Here is a 16,536-nt window from a genome sequence, read left to right as displayed (position 1 = left end):
GGAGAGCTGGTTTAGTTCAGATGTGCTGCTGCTGGGATCATTTTTTGTCTTCTTCAGTAATGCAGGTATATTTTGAGTCTAAGTCCTCAGCTAAAGTAAAAGTAAAGTATATGAGAAAACGAAATCAAAATAAATAAAACGTTGGTTATGTGTTTAAAAAAAAAAAAACTGTTTACAGTTTTATTTATTGAGATAGAGGGTGAATGAGATAATATCTTTACAGATGAAAGCCATTTATACACATGGGGGTCTGCAGAATAAATTATTCGATCCTTTGTCTTTTTTGTGAATATTTGAATATTAACATCTGAGTATCATCTTAAACTCTGATTTAGATACAAGCTGCAGAAATGTAACCTCAGTGTCTTGTAGCTGAAAGAAAGCAGGAGGCAGGGAAACGGCCTTGTGCGTGGCAAGTGTACAAGATGTCATGGCCAGGGCACTGAGACCAAGCAGGGAAACTCTCAACATATTTGGCTGAGAACTGTCTGTGAAGAAATCAGAGGATTTTTTATGCCTTACCATTTTTAGGATTTCTTACAAAAAATGCAGATTTGGAGTACTGAGCTCAGAAGGAATGCAGCTGCTGCTGCTGCTTGGATAACTTTACGAATACCCAAGTGTAAAACAATTGCAAATCTGAATACACGTATGTATTTTCATGGTAAACAGACTAATTGCGGTGTCTCTAAAATTGTACGTACAGCTGTACTGTACTGTACAGTTGCTTTAAATTTGTTTGTTTCTCAAATTGAGGATGCTGGTTTTGCCTATTTTCATGTGCACTTAATATATCCTGTAATGTTTAATTTCTTGTATATTTGCCTAATTTGCAGTGTTATGACACTGGCATGAGTTTGAAGTCTTTTGTAGAAAAAAAGCCCCACTATTTTTCAAGACGTTTTCTTCCTTATCAAAGTTAATGGTTGTATAACATGTAACTCCTTTTAGCAGTGGAACTGTCATCCTTGTAACTCTCTCAAGTATGTTAGTGATGAACTCAACTCAGCATGTGAGCCATAGATGTTCTCTGGTATTTTAGTATTTTGACTGGCAGGAAGCTGGGTATAGACAGTTATAGATACAAAATGTATGGGTTATAGATACAAAATATTTGCCTAACTAAAACGTGGTGTCTCTGAAGTTGTGAAAAATTATTTAAGACAGAGTGTATAGACAGGTAGTTAAAGGGAATGTCAGGAACTTATAGGAGAGTTTAGAATTAAAGTTGTCATGTGTAACTTTGAATTTAGCATTACCTAGTTTATGAATATTTAATCATCTTCTCTAATATTTCCTTGTCATTTTCCTTTTACTTTTCTATTCCTTACTATTGAAATATTTCTAGATTAAAAAGAAAGATTTTTAAGGAGAAATAAATGTTGACAGGAGGAATATAAGCACTGTTAGCAGATCAAAGTATTTCAGGTAACTACAGCAGATTTGCATTGATACAGTTTTGAGATTAAGATGCAAACAGCTAGAGGCAGTGTATCATCCTCTTTAGACTTAATTTATAGTAAAAACATTATTATTTTTATATTATTATGCAACAGACATAAACCAACTAAGAAGTATTTTGCCAGTGTGGGGAGGGAAGGGTTGAAAGCAGAAGAATGGTGAGGAGCATGGTAGATTCCATCAAGTGACCTTGCAGCTGAGAATTCCAAGGCCTGGAGAATAACAGTGTGGGAAACCATTTATTATGCCTACTGCTGTTTATCCTTTGTCTGTTTGAGAAGTAGAATTTCTGTGTAGAGATAACAGAGGTGTTTACTAAAACTTGGAGTCCCTCTCCCAGACATGCTTGTGCTCCCTGTCTTGGGAGAGAGAGAGATCAAAGCAGAGATCATAAAAAGCCCAGAGGAAAATCACAGCATGGTGTTATACCACGTGTGCGTGGCCCTTTGATAAATGGGTGCAAACAGCAGCCCCGATGCCCTGCCTGGGACTGGGCTGAGCTGGACAGTGCCTGTGCTCTCATTTTGGGTGTCTGCAGCCCAATGTGGTTTTAGGATACTCCAGTCAGCGAGGTAACAAAATAAGTTTACTCTTTGCATTTCAGCTGTGGTTTTTTTGGTTGTCCTCAATCAGCTGTGCGTGTTGATTCACACAACCACATAAAAAGAGGGTCATTTGACTAGAAATTCAGGAAGAAAAAACCCTCTAGTTTTCAGTAGTTGCTGTTAGTTATATGGCATGCTCAGAAGTAAAGTTTTGTAAACGAAACTCCTCCAGTTTGATTATGAGTCTAAGGTGAGTAATTCAAGTGAGTTGGAATCAGTGATGGTGAATGACACTTCAGTATTTCTGTGTGTCTGATATGTATTTTCAACAGATAGGAATGACAAATGTAATTTATAATTAATATTTCGTCCTTGAATCTGAGGGATTGTCTAGGAAAAGGAATTTTGTCTTCATGGGATGAGGATTGCCTTCATTGTGAGAAGAGTAACAGAAGAATTACTAGGGGCATATTCGAGGAAGGGGAAGAAGATCTCTTTGAGAAGGGATGGGTGGCATTTAACTGAGCCAGATGGAGGAAGAGAGGTAGAGCAAACGTATGCACATTTGGGAGAACCGCAGTCAGTCTCTGCTGGATGAGTTTTTAGTGAAGACGTACTTTTCTTGTGTTTCTAAGGGAGGTTAAGAAGGCTGTGAATGGAGTGGGAAGGTGTAAAGAGCTTGAAAATTTGAACTATAAGGAGGTTGGAAATGTACGGTCTGCAGAAGTGGTACATTAGTTTTGTGGACCACACTTGTCAAAATTAATCAAACAACAACTAGATAAAGCTGGAGGGAAGTCAGAGTTTGAAAGCTGGGATTTATTTTTCTGTTGGCTGCTTTCTGATGCCAAATAGACAGCTATGTTTAGTTTATTTGTGCTTGGCATATCAAATGTACCATGTTTGGATACAACCCTTAGCCATTCCTGCTTCACCTTGTTCCTTGAATCTCTGATCTGCTGCTTGGAGCTGAGCCCAGAGACCATTCAGAAGCTAAAATCCAGCCTGTGCCTGTTTTTTAGGCAGCACTTTATTGGAAATGCCAGCAAAATTGCCTCCTGGCTTTTATATGGGTTTGAGGGTGGAGCTTGACCTTCACAGCATTAGAGATTTTCAAGGCTGGGATATTTGCAAGGTGGGTCCTTGTTGCACCATACATGCTGTCTGGGTAGGGTTTCCAGGAGGCATCCCAATGGCACTGTCTCTCCAGAGCCTGGCAGGTTCACCCTTTTCAGTGCTCCACAAAGTTCTTCCTACATCACACGGCAGGTCTGGTCAGGATTTGTAGCTCCAATATGATTGAGCCGAGTGGATTAGTTTATGACTGTGTAGGCAGTTGATTTTTAAGTGACTAATGTAATTCTTGTTCGTAGGAAGGCTTGGCATAACCACTTAGTTGATCCGAGAAGCACAGAAATGCCAATCTGCAGAGTATATATAAAGCTTTCAAAACAGAGGAAAGCAAAGAAACAACATCAAAAATATATCATAATCATCAAAAATATATAATCATTATCTGTTTAACTTCATATTGCTAGTCGCTGTCTTTATACCTTGAGTGGTTTAGTGCCTTGTATGAGACATGGATTGCTGCATCTTCCATGGCTCAGCTGAGTCAGTGGTTAATGAGGTCATGCTGGGTGCTGGAGGTCTCTCCAGGGCAGATCTTGAAAGGGAGGTGCCAGCTCTGAAGCGTTTGGGAGGCATGTTGAAAGTGTTATAGGTTGACTGCTTCAGAACATGTTAGATGATCTGTCTTTTCAAAAAGCCACACTCATAAAACTGCCTTAATAACGACTGAAATTTGTTAACATTTAAAGAAAAGGAGACTCGTAAGTGTTTAAGGCATTCAGGATAGCATGGGGAGCCAAGTGCCCTGGAGGAAAACAGAGTAAATATTTTCTTTATCTTTAATACACAAAAACTTAGGGTGGGCTCCCTAGTGCTGCTAAGAGTGACAAGGAAAGCTTCTGGAAAAAGTCAGAAATGACTTACAGATCAGTTCAGCATTGACTGTCAGCAGGAGAATGGTACCACATTTTGCAGTACTTTGCTTCTTAGAATATATTCTGAACAGTTTTTTACTTTTAGTCTGACTGTAAAAAAAAAAACCAGTGTTGCTGCCTTAGCATTACACTTTTGTCTCCCATGTGGCAAGCCCGTGTGGGCCCCAAGTTCATCACAGCCATGCAGTTCAGGAGCAGCACTGCCTTGAATGAATGAGGTTTCTTGCTGCCTTTCTTCCAAAGGCACAGGGGATGTAACCTGTAGTAGAAGGGGCCAGTCATTTCCAAGTTTTGCTGCTTGGGAGCTGTGGCCGTACCAGCAACAGAGGGATCATGTCATTCTGTGCCTTCTAAAAGGGCAGCTTCATGTCACCACAGTCTTCCTGGACAGTCATCCACGTGTGAACACAGCCACTAATTCTGTGTTTGCCACTTTTATTTTTAGCCACGGAGGTTCTGTAGTGAATACTAGTGTTTGCTTGAAAAAGCAGCTCGAATGAAGTCTGTGATTTAGATGTCACTTGGTTTGGGACATGTTCCTTCTGTAGTGTCAGTTCTTATAAAATTGATGTTCCTGAATGCTTTCGAATGTCATCTAATGAGAACTATATTTTAGGTACTTAAGTTAGTATTTTGGAGAAGGGAGGTAAGATGATACTTGTAACAGATGACCTCCAACTAGCGAGGAGTACAGAGTATTTTAGGCTTATTACCTAAAATGCATGCATCTAAATACATTTAAAAATGAGTGCTGATAAAAGTTACTTATTTTTATAGCACGAAATCGACAACATCCACAGGGTAGAATTTGTACAAAATGAAAGTGAAAGTACTGCTTCCAGTTTTAGTCATGACAGTCTTTCCAGAGCAGGTGGCATCCAGCAGTCTTGGTGTTTTGCCCAAAGTGAAAATTCTTTTGTCCAAAGAGGTTTAAATAAAGCAATGCTGATGTTAAACAGGACATTCCCACTGCACAGCTACCAAAAATCTGTATGTCACCCATTCCTCTTGGCCCTGGGCATAGGATATATTTCCTAGGTAGTTCAGGGCTGTCTTCCCTTCCATAGTGCAGTCAGAGCATCATCAGGCATTTGCTTTGCAGTCAGCTGCACATACAGAGATGCTACCAGCTGTCTTCTGTGGTGTTTCAACCCCCCCCCCCCAACTCTGCCAGCTGGAGGATTCATGTGAATGGGGTCTATATTGGGGTCTTTATTCCCGCTTCATACTAAATCCATACAGGTACTTGGTAAGTATCCCACTGAAACAGGTTGTATCAGACTGACAGTCTCCCATGTCAGCAGTACTGCAGGAGCAGAAATACTCAACCAACTCTTCATCTTTTTCACTATATCCCCCAAGAGGAGACATTTGAAAATCATTTCCGTCCTTGTAAATTGCAGACTTGGACGCTCAATACTCTGCAGAGTGTATCTCTACATTGCCACTAGCGTTTATATGGAATAAAATGTTATGGACAAAGTTGTTGCATCTAAGTAAATGTCTGACTTGGTCCACTTCTCTTTTCATCCCCCTATAAGATTTTATTTTAGATTATCCTCAATAAGTGCAGCAATTGAGTGGCCATATGCTTGGCAAAACACATAGATAATTTACAACTGTTGTTTGTATTCATTTTTGTAGTTCTGAAGTTCTTTTAAAAACTCAGCCTAAAGGACTTCTTCCAGAATTAGTATGTTTTCACATAAATCTGGAAATGCCCGTACGTCTGCTCAGATCTCCAGAAAAGTGCATTTAGTTCATTAGTTTCATGCTGAAGTGTTAACATTTTAGGTTGTTTTATTAGGGGAGAACAAAGAACTCCTGCCTTGTTGAAAATTTGTTACACAAAAATAAGGACGAAGAGGTTCCAAAAGAGCTAATGCTAAGCATTGGAAACTGGATGAAGTTGTGCAGATTGGAAAGATTTCCAAGATATCTGGTAATTAGCTTCCAGTTCTTATGGAGTCCTGCCCTGTGAATGCTGCTGCTGCTTGTGATGAGGGGGAAACAGGGGTGAGATGAAGCATAACTCTGAAAAGCTGGATCTTTGTGTTCGCAAATTATCAGTGGGCTATTGAAGAATGTCTGAGTACCCCTTTGGAAAATCAACTCCTACAAAAAAAAAAGTCCAGCATTTCTCCCTTTGCAGGATTGTCTTCTGTTCTGGCATTTGCTTTGTGTGATGGGGAGAGGGAAGAAGCTGTCAAAGAGCTCTTTTTGGCTTTTCCTGCCTGAGCCAATGTGCCAGTCTGCCCCACAGCAGCTTGCTGCGCTCCCCAGGGGCTGCACCACAGCTGGGAGTTGGTGGAGCATGACTGACTGGTTACCTCCCCTGCCTGGCCCAAAATGCCAGAGAGGCTTGGCACTGCTGTCAGAGCTGGCACCTGGCAACCTTCTCCACGGAAGTAAGGTAGCACACTCGGGTGCAAGGGACCCAGAGCCAGGCCAGAGCTTGATCCTTTGGTAATTATTATCGTTGTTGTTGCTATCATTATTACTACTACTATTGTTATTTTCCAGCACTGGTGTTTTTTAGTTTCATTAAGGAAAATTTAAGGAAGAAAGAAAACTTGCCATTTGAGTTATTTTTATAAGCTGTCTCTTGGGAGCACTTATCTACACCCTGGTTATAGGATAAGTTGTGTTTCTGGGGTTTCTCAAGTTCAGGTATATAAACCTTCAAGCGCTGAATGGGAAGAATTGCTGAGACCTGGTGCTTTGCTTACTTGGCAGAGACTTGGGAGACTGCTTCTGTACCCTGTTCTGCCCCTTACCTGTGCAGTCACTTTTATCAAGTCATTGACCTGTCATGTTTATTATTTTGTGTATAAAACAGAATATTGATCTTGTCTTAGATATCTGCACTAAAAATGGTTAAGAACAAAATGATATATTTACTAGTTCTCTTTTTTTGTTACAACTATTTTACCACCTAAACATCAGTAATCAGTCCCAGCGCAGTAGTTACTAGTAAAAATGTTTATCTTTTCAGCTCTGAGTCTATTAAGTGCAATGAGCAGACAGCCTGTCTTAAGTTAATTTTTATAGCAGTGCACTACTTCAAAATTAGGCACTTGCAGCAGAGAAAAAGCTTTATTGAGATTTGTTATCAGAAAGAAAATTATTTTTCCTAGACTGCAAATGTAAGCCAATGTGTGGTTAATGGTGTTCACTAAATTATACTGACTGAGAATATGAAGGAAGTAGAGTTATGTATGAATATATAATATTAGGACATGTTGGAAGAGATTATACTTAATTTGTATATAACCTGATGAATTTTGCAGCAGTAGACATTAAGCTTTTCTCTCCACTGATAAATCATGCTTATAGCCTCAAATAAAAACCATACACAGTGTGAGCCTTTTCTTCCTAAGTTCGCAGCCATTCCATGTATGTGTTGTGGCAGTATCTGATTCCTGAATGCTGTGCAACTGGTGCAGTTACCTGAGCTATGGAAAGAGGAATTTAGCACCCAGTGTTGGTGCTGTCCATGTGCTTTTGATTTGCTCAGGGTCTGAGCTGCTGTATCCTACTGCAGGCAGTAAACTGTCACTTTCCAACAGCTGCCTTGAATCTGGGCTGTGGGAGAAAATGACTTTTCTTACAATGGAGTTGAGCATATCTTAGTCTAGTGGTACCAGTGGTCCAAGCTCAACAGCAGACTTCTGTGGGTGTCACAGATTCCTTAGCTTGTCCTGAGCCATGGTAGCTCCCTTAGAGGAGGGGTACAAAGCGTTGCTCCCAAGGCTAACTCAAACAGCTTTTGCTCCTTACACTGCAGCTATCTCCACAGAGAACATTTGCTTTGAATATTAAATTATTATTGGTAGAGGAAGCAATAGTCGGGCTGGATCTGGCTTTTCAATAAACAGATTTTACTAGGTGAGACTTGTTTCACTCAGATGTTTATTGACCCGTCTTTCCCCTGAAATTATTATTATTTTCACATTTTTCTGTAGTGTAGTACACCTTTGTGGAGTAAAATGAACTCATATCAGACATTGATTTCTGTGTATTTTTATGCATTATGCTTTCTGTATTCCTTTGAATTGCTGTGCTTTTGGAACTAGAGTTGGTATTCCCAGGATGTTTTAATGCTTTTTATCCATAAATTACACTTATGTATTCTCTGTACCAAGTGTTGCTTCAGCTGTTTCCAGCTCTACATTACACAAAGCAGATTCTTATCTTCAACTGCTTTTGTTTTGAAACTCTCCAACACTCACATTTAACCAGTGAAGTGGACATTGTTGGGCTAATGTTTCAGAACCCAAGTCAAGCCTGCCCTGTCTTGGTACAGGGCAGTTAATGCTCATAATGTTGAGTCACTCTACAACTTATGTACTAAATGAACGTTGTAGAATGGTGTCAGAGAGAGGATCCTGAGCCCCTACTTTATCCCTACTGTAGCTCTGGAATTGCACTTGCAGAATATAATTCCAGCATGTTTTAAGCCAGTTCAGGTTGAGCTGCTGCAGCCCCCACTTTTGCCCTCCTCCCCATTGCTGCAATTCTTGTGCTGGTGCTGGCATCCAAGCCAGTCTGCAGCCAGCTGCTGCTTCCAGGAGTCCTGGCAGCAATCACTGTTTACTTCCCAACCTGCTCAGCACCACAGAGCAATTAATATTAAATAATAAATTAGATATATAGAAATTGTCAGCAATGATAAACTTGTCCTCTGTGCTGAATGCCATCATTTTGCTCTAAGCAGAGTTTAAAGGTCACAGCCAGAGTTCCGGTGTTTGTTTCAGATCATGAGTCTTGCAGAAAAAGAAAAAAAGTGAGGAGCTCATTTAATCAACCCTCAGTGTAGGAAATTTTGCTAGCCAGTGTGGAGACAGAACTAAAGATAAACCTCTGAACATTGAACTGTCGTGCTGAACAAGGTTCTTGAGTTTTGGCTAAACAGATTCATGCCCTTTTAAAACTGGTAACTACTTTCAATTCAGATAGCCCACATGGTGACCCCAAGCGTGTTTGGAAAGGAGCTGGACTTGAGAAGGTGTCCCTATTGCATGCAAGGTGGGGAAGGTCTTGATGTATGAACTGGGAAAGGACAATTCTTTTTTTGAAAAATACAGCTTTTTCCTAGTTACAGAGATTTCCATCAGACTTTTATGGCTTCAAGGTAAGCGTCTGACACAGGGAGCTATGGCACAGCATTTTTGGTTTGTTAGGCCGTACAATCTGATGTGGAAGTGGATAGAGGCAAGAGGAAGAAAGTATTTAAAAGTAATAAGAGAATTACATTTGGGAGAAAGCTAGAAGGTTAGGAAGACTGGACCAAGAACTGACTTAGATGATGAAAATACAGACTTCTTTTGAACGAAAATATTCAGTGCTTGCTACAGGTTAACGTTCAGGAAGTTAGTATGAAACAACTCTAAGTACAGAACTGATACACATGTATTAGAGGTCATTAAATCCTACATAGGTGCTTCTCTTTCAGAGTTTTAATGTGTGGTAATGGAGGCAGGGTTATCTAGCTGACTGGTTTTGTCTTTACTTCTGTGTGGGCAAGCTAGAACTTTTTTGCTGAAGTTGAAAGCTGGTTTTTTTAGAGGAAGGGGAAAAGGCAACTTCTAGCTATATTGCTGTGAAGCTGTGAAGAAGCCCAGTCCTGGAGATCCTGGAGGCAGAGGAGGAGGTTCCACTGGGGGGAGCACCAGGCATGTTGGGTGTTCATCTTCTTGACAGGTGGGTACACACGTTTCAGTGAAGGTGACTTCCCAGCAATTCTATCTTTCTTGGTCCTTCATGAAGTACCTGAATAAATTGTGGTCTATAAATTGCACTTTATTCTTTTATGATATTAGAATCAAATTTTTCCACAACATTAACACTGGTCACAAGTTTAATCAGAGGCTTCCTTTAGGCTTGAATTGTCAGATGGTGGTGATTCTCTAATTCACCAATGTGCTTTCCATCTTTAAAAACAGTGTTCATAGATGTTCCTTTCAATTTTTGGATGAAGGTACCTGCCTCAGAAAATATAATCTGCAGACCAGTAGGAGATTTTTTAAATACACTGGTCACATTTTTAATACATTTGGAATTGCCTAGTGTTTAGGTATTTGATGTAAGTTGATAGCTGGGGATTTGATTTAATTTCATTTCATTAGTTAACTTGCAGGCTTAGTCTGTTGAAAATTGCCCACTTACTGTTCATAGGCATGAGTCTTTGTAAGTTTAGTACATTTTTAAAGACGGCTGTATTTTTAGTTTAATTAGGTCCTTTTGTTTTAACTGTTCTTTCTTCCTCCGTCTGAAAGGTGTGCATAAGGGATGTTGGGAATCATAGGGAATCATAATCTCTCTTGACATTAGAAGTGTCATTGAAAATATTGGTAGGAAATCTTAAAGTGGATTTCTCAGTATCACATAGCTTTTCAACATGAAGATTTTGCAGTGAAGGGTGGGGGTGACTGATGTCTGAAACACCTTGTTGCCACAGAACAACTGAATGACTTACTAATAGTGTAATCTCAGTCCAGTCTACAGGGTAAGGTGATGGTCTGGGATTTGGGAGATTTGCATTGCAAGTCATACTCCACAGCACACATTTTCTGGATGTATTCCTAGGCGGACACCTTAAACTAAGGATGCAAAACTTCTCAGGTACCATGTGATTCTTTCAGTGTGAATTGCTAGAATCAGTATGGAGGCTAAACATACTGATGGATAAAATATGCTTGTATCCCAAATGAGTTTTGTTTGTGTTAGGGAGTTGAGAAGGATCCTTTCTCAAAGAAGAAAAGCAAAATTTTCCATGTTTGCTAAACCCAGGTTCATCAGTAATTTTGAGTGGAAGGAAAATGGGAACTGTGTACCTGCTAGACAAATTTCTTCAAATGAAGTGATTTGGCCTAGCACAAATTGAGCTTTATATCAACAGCAAGAAAATAGTGTTTTGACACTATTACTACTGGTCTTTCAACACTGATGAAAGGGAGCTGATCTTTTAGTTTATGCTAAATTAAAGCTTTGTTATTATGAACACATGGCGGAATAGCAGGAAGTGTTTCCCTTTACTGACTGTTCTGCTCTGTGTTTTATTAGGTAGTATGGATAATTTCTCCAGTGTAAGCATATGGGAGGGACTTCTGTGCATATTTCAAGTTAGTTCCTGTTGATCATTTGGTTTATTTTAAATTTCTTCATGCCTGTGTGTCCTGGGATTTCTGTTTTCAGAAACAACTTATGTTTGGTAAACTTTTATGTGTATTGCCTGGGTACAACTCCTCTGTCAGGAGCATAGGCATAGACAATCTGATAGGTTTTGTTGCATGGTTTAAATTAAGTATTTCTGTTGTAATTTACCAGACTGTGTTCTGGTATTTAGTTATTTTTTCAGAAGAAAAATTACAGGAATTCTGCCTCTGTAATTGGCTAGGGTTGTTCTGGAAGATGGAAAGGACCTGCACAAACTTCTAACAGCAGCAACAAAGGTGCTAGGAACTAGGAATGCAAGGAGGAAGAAGCTGTTGTAGCAATGAACCAATTTAGGCATTGGAAAAACTGTCAGCTTTCCAAAATACATTGCTTGGGTTTTCTACATATTACACCTTTGTTGGAATTAGCAAATGATTTGTTACTCAGCTTCCTTTGGTAATAACAGTGTATATTCTTCTACTAATGGCAAGTTTAGCACTGGAGGTTCTACTGGTCTGAAACGCATCTTTCCCTTTAGGGTGATTAACAGCAGATCTGCACTGGCTTGGATCCCCTGATGGTACAGCGTGACGTGACCCAAGTACAGCCACATGTTACATGGTTACATTTACAGACAAAACAGAGCAAGCAAACTAAAATTCATGCCCTACTCTGGCTGCAGGAGGGCAAATGGCACTTGCTTTCTGAATGTGTATGGTTTGGCCAAGTTAGTTTAGGCTGGATCAGCACTTTGCTTTGAGTAGCCACACTGCTTTTAAGGAGCTCTCAAGTTGCATTTGCTTTGCACAGAACCATGTCCTTGGGCACAAGTCCTGCACTGCTTTACAACTGGCTGAGTTATCAGGGGCTCCATGAGTTAAAAGTAGGTTGGCTGGGGTTTTTTTAACACTAATTTCTAGATTTCGTAAGATTTCTAGATTTCATAAGGACATGATAGACTTTAGGGAAGTGGCAGAAGGAAAGACCTGTACACTGAACTAGATCCTTGTGTCCTCATTTCCACAGAACCTCTGTGGATCTGCTAGAAGCAGAAAATAACCTTTTCCAGCAAACAAATGTAGCAGGTAGTTCGGTGGCAGGTAAAATAAGAACAGTAGTAATAAGTAGCTATATAAAGAAGACAATAGACTGAAACTTTTTGTTGTAAAAAAACTGCACATAACATGTAAACTTTAACAACCGTGAGCACCTTATCAAAAAGTGCTTTCTGGATGGGTTTGATACATTGCTATAGGCAGCCCTCATGTGTCCAACCTTAGAAAAATGCTTCAGTCCTAACATTAGGGCTATATTTGTAGCTCTTGCCAGTGAAACCAGTATGCTTTCTGTGTCTAGAGAATGTAGTTCCCAGATTCTGTAAGTAGAGGTGCTTAGGCACTGGTACTGATAATATGAATGCTGAGAATAAGCACTCCAGAGAGCCTTGTAAACAAGGCATTGAAAAATAAAGAAAATGGAAATTGTTATCCATGCTTGTCACAGGTCACAGAACTGAAAGCCACCCACAAACATTTTTAAAATTAAAGGTTGCTTCCTTTCTTGCCCTCTAACCAAAACCACAAGAGTGCCTCCACACTTGAAAAAGAGAATTAAGAAAAAAAGGTAGAGGACAAATTTTCTTCAAAATGTTGAAAATATCAAAGCAAGAAAATAATTTGAGCATCTTTCTATTCCCATGCTTAACATTAAAACATAACTACTGGTAAGTGATTTGTGCTTTCTCCAGGCTTCACTGAGCTACTCTCAGACAGCTTGCACCAGATAAGATCCTTTGGTTGCTTGTGAGATTATTTTTTGTTCTTTGATTACCAGCAGCATGACAGTGTGTATCTGTAGCTAGATAAAAAGGTAGTGTGCTGCAAGATAGCATTGTCTAGCTCTGTTTTCACTCACTTTCTCACTGCATGGAGGGGTGAGGAGGATTTTCTCAAGTGCTGAGCTTAGCAGCTTGAATTAGGAGCCAGGCTCCCCATGCTGCTGGTGAAAAGTAGGTGTCACCGGAGGGAGATGGAAAACATTGGTGTTAGGGAGTATTTGGATGTTCTTTGTGCTGCCGTCACTCTTCTCTCTACCCTGATTGTCGGGGTAGTCTGAGGAGCAAATGTCAGCATCCACACTAGATATCCTGCATAGTAGATATGAATCTCCACCTCTGTGATAAGTTGGTGTTCCTTGAGCCTAGGGCATTTTTCTTTCGCTGGAAATGTGTTCATCAAGCTCAGAAGCTGAGATGGTGAAGCAGACAGACCCCCTCCAGATGGGATCTGTGTATTTGCCTGAATTGTATATGCTGATGGGATCTGTTCTGCCGCTTTAGCATCTCGTGGTGTTGCACTGAACTAGATCATCCAATAGCTGTAGCTGAGACGTTGGTGTCCAAAACACAGCCTTTTGTGGTGGTAACATCCTGTATGCCTTTGTTCCAGCAGGAATTGTAAAGGTCAATTTCCAAAGCTGTGTTGAAGATGTTGCAGAACTTCACTATACTGTAGCATTATGAAGTGGATTTTTCAAGCACAAGTTTGTGGAACATGCTTGAGGGCATTTTTCTTTCTTTACTTAGTACCTTCAATTGAAATAAGAAAAATCCAAAAATGATATCTTGTTCCTCTCTTAGAGCACTGACTTCACTTACACTGCTGTAAAAATTACATAGTGACAGAGCAGTGGTTAAGCAGTCTGTGAAGAACTTCAAGAGTAAATTTTGCTGAATCTCATTTTGAAATAAACATTTAGGAAGGATGGAGGCAGTTCTTTCCTTACTTGATTCTCACCCCAGGTGCCCCATTTGGTTTGTTAGCTGCTGCCTGTGTGATCATCAGTAGAGATCTTTCCAGCCTTTACAGTTCTATGATTCTGCCTGCTTGGGTCGCACACCTGAGGGTGGAGCCTTTGAGAAGAGAATGTGTGAAAATATTCTACCACTTAAATCTGTGCCATGTAGAGGTGTAGAGCAGTACCTTTAGTTTTATGATACCAAAGACATTTCTGGTAAGACTGTTCTAGAGTCTGGCAGACTTCACTGTTGGAAGCTTTCTAAAAACAAACACACCCAGCCCCAACTGTATGCTATTGCAAACCCAAATTCTATATCATAATAAAGCATTACACAGAGTTAACAACAAATCTAACCAAATTACATTTGTCTTCATCCTTTTTCTTCTCAATTAGCACAGTCTCAGTACTATGAAGTTGCATTCCATAGCCAAATTTAGAGCCCTGTGTTTTAGAGGAGTGCTGTTGACAGCAGTGCATTTAGCAAGTGCAGAAAGCAAATTGATACCAACATCATGTAAATTGGAAATTTCTTGTCCTGCAGTTAGTTCCATATGGGCAGCTTCAATGCATTTTGATTTAATGAATTGTAACAAAAGCTGAACTTGGATTTCTGTGACTACTGCATCGGGAGTCTAACAGGCTTCTTGCTGGTGTGAATGCTGCTGCATCCACTTGAATGCTCTTAACACTGTGCTGGAAAAGCTGTTATTCATCTTCAGGAAGCTTGAGAGCCAGGGTTCAGCAGAGTTAGGTTTGAAAGACCTGGTGTGAACCCTTGGGCCTCTAAAGTTTAACCTCATGTCTTTTCAAATTCACCGTCTGAAGCCACACTTGTAAATTAAATCTATTCAGTGGACTAGCTTGGCTACAGCATGGTTATAAATCCTTTGTCTTATCTGAATCAGGTATCCCCGAGTGAAGTGACAAAATGGATATTTGCTTAGGAAGCAGATGCAGACAGTTCACTCTAATTTATTTTTAAAAAGCAATCCATGTTTAATGTATGAAGTAAACCCCCCTAATTTTGCAAATAATATTTTTTCATTTCAATTAAATTGCTTTGTTATTTTGTCTGAGATTTGTTTAGCCCATATTGCAAAAAATTAATCAAGTGGACTTTTTATTGAGAATACAGTATTGGTGCCTTTACCGAATTTGTGATGTTCTGAAGCTAATTTAGGAGGACAGCAGGCTGTTCGCAATGGGCTGCACTTGTATGCTCTGTAGCTGAAACACTGAAGTTGTCATCAGACCTGTTGCTCCATCAAGATTTTGTGTTTTAAAGGACTGGATAGAGGAGGATTTTTCGTCCATGTAGATTCTACAAGGGAGGCTGGAAGGAGTTGGGTCTGTCTGATGAAAGGAGAAGGGGAAGAAAACCATGGAAGTTCCCCATTGTAGTGCTCTGTCTGGAGTGTTCTGTCCAGTGGGGCAGACAGCGCGGAAGAGTCGTAGGCTGTCAGTCATCACAGTTCTCAGGGTGTAAGGTGAGATGCTTGCAGCCTGTGCTTGCAGTAGGAAAGTCTCTTGAACACCATGAGAGCTTCTGGGAATGGAGAGCTCAAAGACATCCCCTAGAAGGCCTCCTGTGCCAGCCTCTTTAGTGCCCAACAGGAGGACAGTATTTCTACTGGTTGTATCAATAGAAAATATTAATAGAAATATTCAATAGAAAATATTTTCAATAGAAAATTATGGACAGAGTAAAGCTTCCTTATTCCCAGTTTTCAGCCTGGGTTTTTTGCTGTTCTCTGGGAATGGAGAAGCAGCTCCCTCCCCATGTCTTTCTGCAGCCCTGAGCCGATGCTCTGCAGTGATGGGGAGCCGAAGGCAGTGCCTGCAGTGGGGCTCTGGCTCTCGCTCGCAGCTCGGACACCACCGAGGTGTGAGCTGAGGCAGGGCTGCACTTTGTGCTCTGCCTGCAGGCAGCCAAGTGGGTGTAACCCCGCTGGCCTGTCCTTGTGGGAATCACTGCAGGGGCTGACACTGCCGGGAACAGGTCTGCTGTCCTCTGCTGAGTCGTAGAGAAAGTGGGTTTGTTTGCTTCCAGAAAAGATTACTTTGGCATATATACAGAAGACAAAAGTTGAGTATGGCTGGCTGGGGATGATTCCTAGTGGAATACACAGGTTGCAGAAGTCAAATGAGATGTCTTGACTCTGGTCTGTAGTCTTGTGTCTCCTCAAACCAATAATGTAGCAATTGCAGGGATGTTTAGTGAAGCAGGTGTATCTAGCTAGTGAAGCAGGCGTGTCTTTTATGCCACTTGGAAGTGAGACACCACTTGGGCTGTTAAATACAAATTTAACAAATCTCAATCAGATATAATGATTTAGCATTTTAAAATTTTCTCCTTTCTCTGAGTGCACTTATTGTTGAAGCTTTGTGTTTCTGTTGACATTGCAGCAATCTTTCCTCAGCAGTTAGGATGAGTTTCAAACAGCATTTTCTTCTGCTTACAAGGTTAGGGCCTTGCAACTCTTCTCGTATTATAGCCCCATCCTTTCCTATATTTCTGGTGGTAGCATGGAGGAGGAGAGGAGATAGTAACAGGCAGAGGGCCATGG

At 40.4% G+C, this 16,536-nt stretch overlaps 1 protein-coding gene across 4 annotated transcripts in view; it reads left to right on the top strand.

The window, feature by feature from the left end:
• The window catches only part of UBE2E3 (ubiquitin conjugating enzyme E2 E3), a 57,355-nt gene that overhangs the window by 32,884 nt on the left and 7,935 nt on the right, over positions 1-16,536 (top strand). Inside the window, exon 1 of one of the 4 annotated variants that reach the window (XM_032114704.1) lies at positions 1,900-2,033. The exons of the other annotated variants lie outside the window; for them this stretch is intronic. Within the exon in view, the coding sequence (XP_031970595.1) occupies positions 1,915-2,033 (119 nt within the window). The 5' untranslated portion in view covers positions 1,900-1,914. Of the gene's footprint in view, positions 1-1,899; positions 2,034-16,536 lie in introns of those variants that run through there. 4 annotated transcript variants of the gene reach the window in all.

The sequence above is a fragment of the Corvus moneduloides genome, chromosome 7 (genome assembly GCF_009650955.1).
Source record: "Corvus moneduloides isolate bCorMon1 chromosome 7, bCorMon1.pri, whole genome shotgun sequence".
In the NCBI taxonomy this organism is placed as follows: Eukaryota; Metazoa; Chordata; class Aves; order Passeriformes; family Corvidae; genus Corvus; species Corvus moneduloides.
This window is presented reverse-complemented; position numbering and strand designations above follow the sequence as displayed.